Source organism: Melanotaenia boesemani, chromosome 16, assembly GCF_017639745.1.
Source record: "Melanotaenia boesemani isolate fMelBoe1 chromosome 16, fMelBoe1.pri, whole genome shotgun sequence".
Lineage (NCBI taxonomy): Eukaryota > Metazoa > Chordata > Actinopteri > Atheriniformes > Melanotaeniidae > Melanotaenia > Melanotaenia boesemani.
Genome location: NC_055697.1, coordinates 13717091 through 13731865, shown reverse-complemented (window position 1 = coordinate 13731865; position 14775 = coordinate 13717091). Strand labels below are relative to the sequence as shown.

General features: G+C 36.5%; 1 protein-coding gene across 1 annotated transcript in view; it reads left to right on the top strand.

Annotated features, from left to right (window-relative positions):
* The window catches only part of lmbrd1 (LMBR1 domain containing 1), a 63033-nt gene that overhangs the window by 15379 nt on the left and 32879 nt on the right, over positions 1-14775 (top strand). Inside the window, exons 4-6 of the mRNA XM_042010298.1 lie at positions 4827-4924; positions 6244-6311; positions 8445-8533. Coding sequence (XP_041866232.1) covers positions 4827-4924; positions 6244-6311; positions 8445-8533 — 255 coding nt within the window. The remainder of the gene's footprint in view (positions 1-4826; positions 4925-6243; positions 6312-8444; positions 8534-14775) is intronic.

Below are 14775 nucleotides of genomic sequence, written 5' to 3'. Positions count from 1 at the left end.
AGCCCCTGATGAATGGTGCAGTCCAGTTTTTATTCAGGGGCAATCAGCCTGATGAGGGTCAGCTGTGGAGAGCGGGAGCAGCAGCAACGAATCAGCGAGCAGAAAGGGGAGGGAGGACCGTCGTCATCTCGGCTCCGCTTGATTGGCAGGTCCGACGACCAACCCTAGGCGGCCAAGGCCTAGGCAGCTCCACTTTCCCGTAGCAGAGTGATGGACAGGCCGGACGGCCAATCCCAGAAGGCCAGGGGCCGTAACAGGGGTATTAACACTGCTGTTGCAAAAAATATTGTCTGGGCCCAGCACAGTCGTGTACATGAATTTGTCGTCATGCTGGAGAAATCTCTAGATGCCATCAAAAGATTTAAAAATGCAAAACGTTCCAATTTATGAAAAGGAGCTTTTTTTCTGATATACAGTTTTGAAGCAATTGAGTGTGACGTGTGAAATCAATACACACACAGTACATGTTTTTAAATGCGAACAGTTTATTTGCAGGTGAGTCTTAGGTGGCTCACTGAGGCTTCCTCTTTGAAGCAGCAACATAAAGATGAACCTGTTTTTTTCTTTTAGAAAAAAGATAAAAACAATCTGTAATAACAATGATCAACATGCTACTGTCGCAGTGCTGTGTATTTCCCATTAGCTGTGATACAAGGCACTAAAGTAAATGTCCGGAGTATATAAACACATTTAATTAGTTTTATTATAGGAATCAAAGTGGACTCAACCACAGCTTCAATCCCCCGTGGTTTACAGCCTACACAGAGCAGAGGGAAAACTGATCATTTATTTTGTCTTGATTGTAAACCCCATATAAAGAACTTTACTGAAAGAGCCAAGAGAGTAAATGCAACACAGAAGAAGAGGACTAATCAGTTTTTTGTCAGCAGCAGCAATAACAAAGCTAATGCTGCAAAAACTGTCATACTATTTTTCCCCCTCTCAGATCGTCAGCGTAAAATCCATTTGTCTGGTCTTGTCCCGTGCCGCTTGTACTCTTTTCTTTAATTTCTTACTTCCACCAATAGCATCTTGGGTCTCTTTGCTGCATCTGCCTTGTTTTTGTTTTGTTTTTAAATTTTGTTTCTGGTCTGGTATCATGGTACCATAAAGTAAAATGGTGGGTTGTGTTGGGCCTGAAATCAAATTTGTGAACTGTTGTATCCCCGCTCCTGGGTGCTCCAAGACAGATTCAGGCCTGGTGATGTACATAACTAAGGTCATTGTACTTAAAATCAACCTGAATATACATCACAAGTTCAAATTCTGAAAATGCACTCATAGTAAAATATAGAAGGCATATACTCAAACTTATTGTCAGGCAGTATTTTTAAAGAATGACTTCACCCTGCTTCACCTGTCAGCAGTAAGTACAGATGTATGTTTAAATGTTCAGGGATCTTTACAATGTCTTGCATCTTCTCTATACAGATCCACAATACAGTGTGTTTCCAGACAGTGTGATTAAAGTAACGAGCTGGCGGTAGTACTTACTGCCATTCAATTTGCCAATCAGAAGAGCTGAATGTGATAGTCCCAGAAGTTTGTCAGGCAATACAAATGCTAATAAACTATTTACAAATGGAAATAAACACAGTGATGTTATTTTTAAAATATTCACCACACTGAATTAATAAAGTAAATGTTGTCTTATTATAATGGAGTATTTTAATTTTTAAACAGAAAATAGCTTTACCTCTTATTCAAACGTTTAATCAGGAAAGCTTGTTTTGATGTCCTTAAAACAGTCATGGCTTGCAGAACATGGCAGACATTGCTAGGAAATAACAAATTTTTCTTTTGTTATGCTGGACTGCTGTGATGGAGCTCATACAAACTTCTCTTTTAAGATAGAAGAAAAACAAGTAAGCAAGACCTTAGAATAAACATTTTGTGTTTGCTGCTATCTAATTTGAATTTAATTAGATATTTAATCATACTAATTTCACTCATGTTCTTATGCGCCTTCAAAAAATTGCATGTTTAAACATTTCTTAAACACTATAAATACCATGTTTGTGCATAACAGATACTGTGCAGTTCTAATAGTTCATTTTGAAACTCATATAAGAACATTTGCACATTCAGGGTTGCAAATGAATACTTTTCTTCCATGTTAAACCTCACTTTGACCCTTTAATCTGCGTGAATGGCTCCAGTAGCAGCTCACAGCACTTAGCATTGATAGTACGTCAGCAAACAAAAATGTTTGCTCACATATCCAACAGAAATGGAGCAAAATGGTTATCAAGCCAGTGTCCCTCAGGGTACATGTCAAATTCCAATTTAATACTCAATAGTGTTAAATTCTAAGTTTAGCTGTCCAGTAAATGTGCGTCCCCTGACGTTAACAGGAAATGAGACTGGAAGCTTCCAGTGCCATACTAATCAGCAAGTTTCTGCACTGACAGGTTATTTTAATATCTCTGAGGAGCTGATTGTCAGTGGGTGTTTGTGTGAGAAATCTGCCCTTGTCATTTAATTTTTACATAAACTATAACGCGTTCTGCTTGTCTACAAAGGACAAGCGTCCAGGTTCTAACATCCCTGTGGACAAAGCTAGTCGACGAAAACATGTGTTCAACATTTCTCACTTACAGTAAATGGTGCTTAATAAATTATAGTAATAGATGAAATCCAGATGTAATTATTAAAACACAAACAATAGATAACTGTTTGTGACCTCACATACCTTCCTCGGCTTGCACCCTCACTCCGTTGGTAGATTGTGGGTATTCATAGCCACAAATCTTGCACTTTTTTTCTCTTTTTTTCTTTGTGGTATTGCTTTATAAGAAAAATGCAGCATAAGAACACAAGATCTATATAAAATGTTAAGCACATTAAATTATTTAGCCTTCGACTCTCTGTCACAAGGATAAATGTGCTAAACTTTTAATACTGGTCACACATGCTTCCCAGTGGATGATCTGCATATAGAGTAATGGACGACTCATGATAATGCAATATGACCTCTTCTTTTAATATGTTAATATTCAAGGTGTTATTATTAATCCTACCCAATGCTTTAACCTGCAGGCATATGCTAGCAGCCACATGCTGTGTATGGATTGCATTTATTGGCTTCTGGCACCATCACAAACTCAGTTTGTCAACAGTAAATGAGTGTAAATGGATACACAGTGGAGCAATGAGTATGTGCTTATTGAAAGTAATGCCTAGTAACAATCACAGCTGACAAAAAAAGCTAACCTTCTATAGAAGCAGCATTTATCTTTCTGCAGCAGAGAGGACCTTTGATAGAAGATGGTTTATTTCAGGGATACTTGTTTGTAAAAGCTGGAGGATATGCTTTTTCTGAATGATAGCGAACAGTTGTTTTCCATATGTACTTTAAAGTTTAAGTGTTCTATTGATGTTATGAAAAGATTAATAATCATAGATGGAATTTCAGTGCTTTGTTTTTTTTCTTTCATTTAAGATTTGAATGTTCAGCCATGTAGTTTCTTGCTTAGGCAGGAACCAACAAACAAAAAATCTTAAGTGAATAGTGATGATTTTGTTAGGGACAGGCAGACTGCATGCACTTCATGTTCAATTTGAAGGAACCAGCTTTCATCAATAGAATCTTTTTCTACTGCAGATTACTTTGTCCTCTTGAAGTGGTGATAATTTTTATTTGCTTTGCTTTGTATGCTCAAATCAATATTAATCAAAGGAGCGGTAGAAGACTTGGATGCTTCCGATTTAATTGAATCAATTATTCAGTGCTTTGGATAATAATTTTAGCAATAACGCCACCTTTCAGTGTTTATTGAGAACACACATTAGCCTCTCTCACAAACCTTTTCAGGACAGGACTTACTGATTGGTGTGATAAATGAAAGGGCAGAGGTGAAATGTGGGATCAGAATTAAACCATGTCTGATATGCCTCTGAGTCAGCATGGGTGGTAGTAATAGTACGCTGCAGGATTTAAAAGAGTGAACAGTCAGCACTCAGTCTACAATCCAATGAGTCCATTTTAACATGGTGTTGTCATCATGTGTAACACTGCTACTTATGGCTAATTGGGAACATGGTATGAGGGATATATCTGATACACGTTTTACATGGCACACTACATGACAACTCAGCCAAGTTGACACCACGGTTCCTCTGCTTTAAAGCGGTAGAGGATAAAGCTAGCTTGTGTAGCTAATTTGTGAATGTGCAAAGGCAGCTGAAAGTGGGGCTCATTGTTGCAGCTTGACGTTGGAACTGACCTGTGAAAGGGACTGTTGTTCAGACATGTAAGATGTCTCATTTACAAACATTCTATATTGACACCTACTTCAAGGATTTCTCTATTTACATCTTAACTGTATTTTAGTGTTAATATGCCAGTTTGTTATGAAGCGGGTTAACTTTTTTTTGTCAACAAACCACACGCTCTTCAGAGTGAAGGGAAACAATACATCTGTACAGACTCTGTTTTTTTTCCCATTGCCAAGCTACCGACAGTTCTGTAACCTGTAGCTTCTGTCAGGTTTGCTTGAGTTAGCAGGAGGAAGTAAAGACAGGTTGTCTCTCATGGGTTTCTGGGAGAAAGTTTGTGTTAAATTGTGCTCATGCTGCACAGATTATATTTACAGGTGGGTGAGATGCCATCACATTGGGTTGGGGCTCTGGGGGATTTTACCATCTGTAAAGCACCTTGAGTTGCTATTTGTATGTATGAAAGGTGCTATATAAATAAAGTTTGATTGATTAATTGATTGATGAAAGTTTAGCCAATCTCGTATTATAGATATTTATTTTAAGCAGTATTTCTCACAAAAGAATATTTGACTAACTCTTGGATTTCTTTCTCTGTATGTGTGCAGCTCTTTACTCCATCATACTATTCTGTGTCTTCCTATGGATCCCTTTTGTTTACTTCTACTATGAAGAAAAGGATGACAACAACATGAGCAAGTGCTCGGTAAGAATGCGACTTTCTTCTACTACACATAATAATGAAGCTCTGTCTGGGTTTGCTGTGGTGGAAATCACATTTTATTCATGTAATTCAGCTGCCCAATATGCAAATACAAACGGCATCTTGAAGTTGCGCCTTTGGAATGTCCCAAACCGTTTTAGGCAGTATTAATCCATATATTTGCACATTTGACATGGCAAATTACGTTTATCCTTCCATATTACCTAGGTGAGTCTTGAATTTGTATCATATTTCTTCAAAAATTGCATAAACCTTCCCAATGCACCCATTAAAATGCACATTTTATTAGCAATATGCAAGACAGATCATACATTTCCTCAGTCATTTTGCATTAATGTGTTGTTTGGTTTTTGTGCTCTTGTGCTAAGAAGCACAACAACCACATGTATTGATGAAAGTGACAAATTTATATTCATCTGAACCTTGAAAGTTGCTTTAATTTTGCCATATAATGTTATCACTCACTTCTTATTGTTCCCCTTTATTTTATTTATTTACAGTTGGTTGATTTGTCACACACATTATTCACCTTGTTTTCTTCCCATTATGCTGTTTTGAATTGCTTTGCTTGTTGTTTCCTGAATCCACTAATACATTGTTGAACTTTTTTACCCCAGAAAATAAAAATACTGTGTAGCCCTTTTGACCACTTGTGGTGCTGTAGAGCAATGTTTTTAATTTCGCCATCATACTTTTGGTACACACATGCACTCCAAGTTTTATTTGGAGGCAAATACAGCTACATTTTTTGAGGCCTTGCAAACAATACTTTAAAAATGTAGAAGCTTATCTTATATGAGAAAAATGGTTCAAAACCAATTCAAAGTTATAAGAAACTTAATCGCAATGAAAATGGGCACATTGTTCAATCTTTGTGCCATTGCAATTATGTCGTGAATTGCAGCCACCTTATTGTCATTTTAGGCTTGACAAAACCTTAAATTCCTTTTTGTAGAAGTTAGTTTAGTGAGCATTGATACTACTTAATAATTGTACCAAACACCAGCCATTGCATAGTGCCATTCTCTTTGTCATGTGTCAGTTTTGAGCTGACAGAGGCACTTTCTCTCATAGATAGTGAGGTCTTTTGTATTGTCACTTAAAAGCACCTTGAATGGTGCCAGGAGTGACATGTTATCTCTGCACAGTCAAACTGGATCTACACTACCTCTGTCTTGTGCTTACTCTCAATAGTCCTTATCTAAATGGGAGTATGACCACCCCTCCCCCACTGACAATGAATAATAATATTTCACTTTTATGCCATGATTGACCAGTTTCATTTTTTTATTTTATTGTAGCAAGTGAAGAATGCTCTGAAGTACACAGTTGGATTTGCCATTGTCTGTGTGGTGCTCCTATTAATTGGGTGAGTTGGAGACATGGATTGCTTCTTCTGCTTCAGTACTCGACAGGTAAAAGATGTGTGGATACATCATTGTGTTCAGTTAATGAGAGAAGAAGCCGTTCAAACAGCTACTGTGCTGCTTGTCTGGTCATGATAAACCATCCAGGAGAAAAAGCTACATGTCTCGGTCTAAAAAAAGGGTTTATTCTTGTGTATATGAGTCAAACTCAAATCACTCAATCCTCTTTATTTAAACCAGTGAAAGAGTATTGAATCCTTTCTGTGACATTCTACATTGAATCAACAAATACAGTATGTACAGATGTACACACACATAGTCGTGTTCCATTTATCTGCAGATTTTTCGCTCGTTCAGTCGCACCAGAGAAGCATAATAGATTTCCTTTGCTGCTGTCAGAGCAACATACCTGGAGTCCAGTTTATACAATTGAATGTGCTCTCTCAACCATTAAATGGTGCCCTGGAAGAAGGTTTATCTGGTTTGGAAAAATAAGGGACACATGACTATACTTTGTTACAGCATGAAGTTTGGAAGTAAGGGCGTTTTTAGAGACAGAAGCAATTTAGCTGCTCTTTTACCTCATGAACTGGAACTGTTGCCACTTTGTTCTGGTAATTGTTGCTTTGGTCCCTTGATTTTCAGCAATGATAGCTTTTATCGTAGACTGATTTTCTGATGCCAGGAGACAGAACAGCTTTGTGTGGTGACTGTTCAGTCAGCCGGTACTTTGCTTGATGTTATAAGGCAAGAAAACTACCTGTCAGCCCAATCACTTTATTATTATTTTTTTATTTGTGATATAGACAACACCTCTTCCAGAGGGTCTGTGAAGCTAATATTTCAAAACTGTAAATTTCCTGAACAGATGCATGCAAATTTTATTTGTTGGGAACAAACAAGCTGCTTTCTAAAGTTTAGAGTAGGGCTGGGCGATATGGTCTAAAAATAAAATCTCCGATTTTTTTATAACCAAATCCGATTTCCGATTTTAATCGATTTTTTTCTTTTCTTTTACAAAACATAAATAAACTTAATAAAAACATTTATTTGTTTATATAAATGAATGCCAGCAAGAATAAAGCATATAATGTCATATGTCATAGCAAATATGCAACACAACTGCATCCGTGATCTCTTTCCATCTGGATCCTTATCATACAGGATTCACTGCAGAAATAATTCCCCTGATGAAGATTGTCTCTTAACAAGAGTTTGTGGGCTAAAGTTGACTTCTGCATCTCATAGAGAGCAGCATTTCTCATTGCAGTTATACACACAGCTTAATCCCAGGCATGAGTGAAGGGTCACTTCACTTAAAATCTGTCAGACATACACTGTTCTGGTGTGGAGGGAGGGCTAAGTCTGCTGCTAACTAAATATGGAAAAAAATCCCAATTTTCATAAAAATAAATCTCCAGAAATGGAAAATTTGATTTATCGATTTTATCGATTAATCGCCCAGCCCTAGTTTAGACACAACAAATCTGGGCAAAATGCAGTAAAACCCAATGCCTAGCCCTTACTTAGCTTGTAAGGGCTATGGCAGTTTCATGATAATATTATAATAGGGGCAGATTAAATTCAGATTAAGTGGTAGAAAACTAAAGAAAGTTTTCAGATGTAGCTGCTCGTAGAAGTAGACACACACAGATGGATTGATCATACCTTGGCTTTGTGTTGCAGCCAGATTGACACAAGGAACATTTCACTGGTTTGGGAAGGAATAGATTAAATAGCAGCAAATTCTGGGAGCAAGTATCAGACTGCTGCTACCAAAAAAAAAAAAAAAAAAAACTTAAGAGGAAAAGAAAGTGACTTTTTCAAAAGGACAGTGATACACAACACCTCAAAATCCACATTGGCTTACCATAACAGGTCTTAAGTTGAAGGTTTTGTTATGTCGCCTTCATATCCCTGACATTTCCGTGACCTAAATTTCACTGAAAATCTTTGGATAGAAAAAAGCTGCACCTACATCATAGCTTGAGAATTTCCAGCTCTGTTTTTGTGTAGAATCTGTGTAACAGAGAAAATACACTGATTACGTGAACTTTCACTTCGCTAATATAGTATGCCTGGGAGTAAACAAATGCATCCAAACTTCTACTAAATCATTGTTTTAATACTTTTAGAGCATTTGTTCCACTTGAGGCGCCACCTGGTCAGAATTCCACGCAGTGGGAAAAAGTGCAATATCTCTTTGAGGAGCTTGGCAGCAGTCGTGAGTACAGCCTCTTTATTACTTACCTTGCTATTTTAAATGAGATGTTTTTTTGTACCTGTTGTTAACATGACTTGTAAGATTGTTTTTTTTTTTTCACTTTTTGAATCCTAATGGTTCACATTTAGTTGGAAAATTTATAGATTTTGAAGTCTTAGTAGCAAAAATACCAAAATCAATCCCCTCCCTTTTTTTTTTTTACTTATTATGTTGTTTTTGTTTGTTGTATAAAGATTTACCTGTATAGCCACTTTTCTCTTTAAACAACAACAAATCACGTGGTACTAACAAAGCAAGCAGTTTATTCATAGAGCACATTTTACAGACAAAGATCTTCTCAATTATCCTCAATCAATCCTAAGAGCGTGTCCAAATATAAAAGGTCTTTCAGTATAATAAATTAATAAAGTTTTAGATTTGTTTATACAGAATTTTAAAAAAGTTTTTGATAAAGTGATTTTTTTTCATTCATTTATTTATTTATTTATTTATTTTTTTAATCTAATATACCCAAGCTGTCTCTACATAGCATGAACTGAGATGGTAAACTAAAATGTTTACATTTTGAGAAAGAGACACAAATGTAAAAAAAAAAAAAAAAACAAAGAAAAGAAAAAAAAAAATGTAAGCCATCAAACTTAATTACTGCATGATAAGTCAGTCTCATTCATTTTTTTGGCCACAAACAGCTTAGTTCATAATCAGGTAATTTAGAAATTAGCTTATAAATAATAATAATAATAATAATAATAATAATAATAATAATAGTATTTCTTCATATTGCACTTATTGAAACAAATGTGACAAAGTGCTTCACATAACATCAATAATATAAATCAAGTCAAATTTATTTATAAAGCTGATTTAAAAACAACCTCAGCTGACCAAAGCAAAACAGATACGATGCCTAGGCCATCATTAAAATAAAATAAAATAAACAAAGATATCTCATCAAACAAAATACAAGAATAAAATAATATAAAATTACAATTAAAACACATAAGAGCATAAATACATGCTCAAGCTGGAGGAACAGCCAGTGAGAAAAGGTGTGTTTTTAATAATGATTTAAAATGCTCAATGCTCTGTACTGATCTGATATTAAAGGCATACTCTTCCAGAGTTTGAGAGCAGCGACAGAACAAGCTCTGTCACCTCTGCCTTTTAACCTGGTTCTAGGAACTGTTATGAGCAGCTAAAAATAAAATAACTTAAAAACAACACTAATGGTAAATGGTCTGTATTTATATAGCGCTTTACTGTACCTGGAACGATACCCAAAGCGCTTTACATCATACATCACATTCACCCATTCACACACACATTCAAGCACTGATGACGGAAGCTGCCATGCAAAGGCGCTTAACCACGACACACAACTATATAATAAAATTGTAGAACAGCAAACGACACAGCAAATATAATCAGTAGTATCAGAAAAAGACAGGAAAGGTTCTCTGATAAAATGATGTTTTAGAAGATTTAAAAGAGGATACTGACTCTGCTGACCTGATCTCATCAGGTAGCTTATTTCAGAGTTTAGGTGCTTTGACCGTAAAAGCTCTGTCACCTCTGGTCCTCAGTAGAGTTACTGAGATAACCAAAAGCTCAAACTTCTGACAGGCTTATAAGGTTTTAAAAAAAAAAAAACAGGGTAAAATGCCATGGAGTTCTTTAAAAGTCAACAGTAAGATCTTAAAATCAATTCTAAAACATACTGGGAGCCAGTGCAAAGAGGCTAAAATAGAAGTAATGCACTCTCTCTTCTCAGTTCTAGGTAACATTCTAGCAGCTGAGTTCTGAACAATCTTCAGTTGATTAATAGATGTTTGAGTGAGACATGTAACAAGGCTGTTGAAATAGTCCAGGCAAAAGGAGATAAAAGCATGTAAAATGATCTAGGCGTCTTTAAAAGATAAAATTGAAAGTAATTCTTATTGAATTGTAGTCATTTTAGTTAGTGTATACAAATACATGTGTGTCCAGAGGTGACAAAGTAAATCTTCGTCTTTACACATGTGAACTTTGTTCAGACATTGGTCGTTGATGAAGTCCACTCTCAGATCACAGTGTTTCTTTTCATGCAAATAATTTCATGCAAAATAATAGAATTTTTTGGGGCGTGGGCTGGGCTGTTGATGATGCTCTTTGATGCTTTTTTAAATTTTATTTGTGGTGTGGCCTGCAGATGTGGTATATATTTGATTCTCTTTGGCTGCAGGATGTTCATTATTTCCTGATTATTAATGTGTTGGGTCAGCCCATATGTGAAGTGGGTAACTATGGGAACATATGTGCAATCACAACAACAATTTACAATAAATTGCGTCTGTTAACAAGTTGACGTCTGAGTTACAAACATCAGCGATAAAGAATATATTACCACCTGTGGTTTTTAATGGCTCCAATTGAAATTGTTTGAGAAAGCCATTATTGCAGCATGGCTGAAGACGATATTTCCTGTCAGCCTTCTGTAAATAAAATAAACAAAAGTATATAAGGAACAAAATATATTTGTCATAAAAACAGTACACAAACCACTAGAAACCTCAGCTAGCATTGGCATTCGCATGGTTTGAGAGCATTTACAAAGCTAGAGCAAGTCTTTGGTTGTGGTCTTGCTTGTATAAGAATAGTATGATGTACAATAGACTCAATAAAGTTAATTATTTTTACTTCAGTGAAACATACCTTATTATCAAAACTTTTTATTAAGCTTAAAACGTGGGTCCAAGACACATAAAAGAAGTCATGGGTTAAGCAGGTAAAGAACCATATTTGGTCACTTTATTGATCATACAAAATACCAGTAAAATATAAATTATGAAAGATGCTTTCCAGTGAAAATATTTTTACTTTTTTGTTGACTGTAAAGACACCCTCTGTGGGCATCTTCTCTTGTTTAAAGCCAACAGTCTCAAACTTGAGTTTTAAGATGGACAGTGATTTTAAATTGGATTGTCAAATCAGCTCTGTAGTGAAGTTCAGCATTTTCCACAGTAGACAGCTAGCTAAGGTCAAACCTTTTCTTGAAAAACAGCTCTATGAAACAGTAATCCGTGCCTTCATTACATCTCGGCTGGATTACTGTAAAGCTCTTTATTTTGGGGTTAGCCAGTCCTCCTTCGCACGTCTCCAGCTGGAGCAAAATGCAGCTGTACTCCTCCTAGCTGGAGTATGTAAGAAGGAGCACATAACCCCCATCCTGGCCTCCCTCCACTGGCTGCCAGTGCACTACAGAGTTCATTTTAAGATCCTTTTATTTGTTTTTAAATCTTTAAATGTTCTGGTCACTCCTTACCTCAGTAATTTCCTCCACCCCTACACTTCTTCTCGTGGCCTCAGGTCAGCTGACTTGCTGTTCCTGGACGTACTGAGGTCCAAATGGATGCTCAGAGGGGACCCAGCTTTTTCAGTTGCCGGTCCAAAACTGTGGAATGAGCTCCCCCTCCATATTAGACAAGCTTCCTAATTGTTCATTTTCAAAACTCGTCTTAAAACCCATTTTTATTCTTTGGCTTTCAGACCAGTTTGAGACTCTGTTCCTGTTTTAGTGTGCTGTAGTTTGTTTTATTTATTGGTTTTATTTGTTTTTAATCTGTTATTCTTTTAAAATTGTTTATTGTTTTGAAGATATTTTATAAACAATGAAGAATTATTTTATTGTATTTTATTATATTATTTAGTATTCTGTTTGATTCTTGTATTTTCTGTGTTGCTTTGTCCATTTATCTGCAGCACGTTGTTTCAACGGTGGTTATTTTAAAGGGCTTTATAAATAAAGTTGAGTTGAGTTGTTTAACATAACAGTGCCAGTGATTATACTCATGCTGAAGCAGGAACAAGACCAAAAGTGGAGTCCTAGTGCTGCTTTGGCCTTTTGCCATTTGGGGATCAGGGAGGAAGTTGAACCATCTGCCTCTCTGCATAATGGTGGACCCCTACATGCTCTCCCTAACCTTCCTCCTCTGGCACAGGGGGAAACTGCTCGGCTGCTGAGGAAATCTTCCCCTTTTATAATTCCCTCTCTCTTCACTTGCCAGATGGGAGGTTAATTGTGTAAAGAAAAGCCATGTTTGCTACGTAACACTCCATACTTCTTTGCGACAATTCAGGCCAATACATCTAACGTTTTACTTGTTAGGACACTGTTGCCTGCACAAGAGGAGGATTGGCACCTGGCCCTCAAATTTGTATTTCAAAACCACAAAGTACTGCTTTAAAATTTTTAATGAATCTTTTTTTTTTCTAAATAAATTGATAGATATGCAGATAGTTGGGTAGATGGTTATCAATGTAATATTCAAAAAGTATTTTGTAGTGATGCATAGCAAGTCAGTGTAACATACATTAGTGCTGTCAAAGCAACCCAAGCAAGGGGTCTCATATATTTGTTTATGTCTTTCTTTTACTAAATAGTGACATAAATTGTGTTAACTGGCATCAAGTCAGTAACATGTTAGGATGTTAAAAGAGCACCTTGAAGAGACAGAGTCTCTTAGCAGTAAAAAGGAGAGAAATAAAGATTAGAACAACTTGAATAATTCAGTATATAATGTATATAATTCAGTATATAATGTTATCCAAAAGTCATTAGAATGTGGAGGCATTTCTGTGCCCAAGAGAAACGGCAGAACTTCAGTGTTGGATGCTTATGGACTTCAGGCCTCACTGAAATCACTACATTAGCTAAGGAACACTACGGAAATCTGTATAGGAGCTGATCAGAAACACAGGTTGAGGAAGCAGACATGACAGAACTGTGTAAATGTCTTCTCTTTCTAAGGCCAGAATATCAGCAGTTAATAGTAATTGTCTTCTGTCATTATGTTTAGGCTGCAAACTACAGGTTATGTTTTATTACAGCTTCAATGCTTAGCTGTACAAGTCTGTGTGCATTGCATTTTAAAATAGAGGAATTCCCTATCCTTTAGTCTGTAATAACCTTTCAAGAGCATTGTAAGCCTCAACATGTGTTTTATGATGGTATGTGTCGCATTGTTAAACATAAAGCTGCTTTCTAGTTGCTTTCTATGATTCTGTCGTTCCATTGAAGTAGGATGCCAGAGCTTAAGGAGCTTCTTAATGAACACCTTTCTGCACAAGACTCATGCATGAACAGAAGCCTGAAGGGCTATATGCAGAGTGAGATAAGAGCTTCTTCATTCCATTGGTGTTTGAACTGACGCTGAAAAGATGTGGAAGCACCACTTGCAATGTTTAATCCCCGGAAAATCTGCTCAAGAAACGAAGAAGACTGGCAGCAAACATCTATCCTTCTCTTTGTGTGGAGCTCATGAACAGAATGTTCTCAATGCAGAACACAAGGCTATTGTCTATTTCACTGAGCTCACCGCTAAACAAAGGCAATAAAATCGCAATGAAACACATAGGAAACAGGTATTCAAATGTTAATGTTCAGCCCAGCTGTCAGATTTAAAAAAAAATGTTCTTGCAGACAGTAGAACACATATAGTTTATCTCAAATTTCCCATGCTTTTGTTCTACTTCATGTGAATTACTTTGAAACTAAATTGATAAATGACGGCACAAATTATACATGCCCTGAATACTGACTTAATATTCCGAATTAAATTGCGCTGTCAAGGTGAAAGACAATCAGAGAGCCACCTATGCCCACAGTGACAGGTGGTATGGGCATTATGAAGCTGCTGCTGAGAGGATGTGTGGATATCTATAAAAGGACAAATGTGTAGGTTTTTTTTTTTTTTTTTTTTTTACTTGGAACCCCATGACAGGTGTGATCTTGACAGGGGAGTGAGGCAATCAGTCTCCTCATCAATCCCTGTCTTCTAACTTTATCTCTGGCAGCTGGTGTGACTCCTACTGTTGCCCTTGCCTGATGGGTGATCCTCTTTCTGCCTCAGAGGTGACGCGCATCAACTCAACCTGCGTACACTCTGATGACCCAGCTGTGTAAATATTTTTTGTAGTCATATAGAAAATTACAATTATTTCAGAAATGTTTAACAAATGTATCTTGAAAAAAAAGAAAGAGACTGTATTTAATCTAAGAGTTATTGAATACTAACACAATGTGCTTTTGCCCTCCAAAAAACAAAATAAAAACATGGTGCCCTGATGCTTTCAAGAAATTAATTCTCTAAAGCAATGCGGAGATGCTTTGTAGTTGTTTACAAGCTGTTTAAGCATAAAAAAGTACAATGTACTGTCGCTATGTTCGTCATCAGTCCCTCATACGGTGGACGGACCACCAAAAG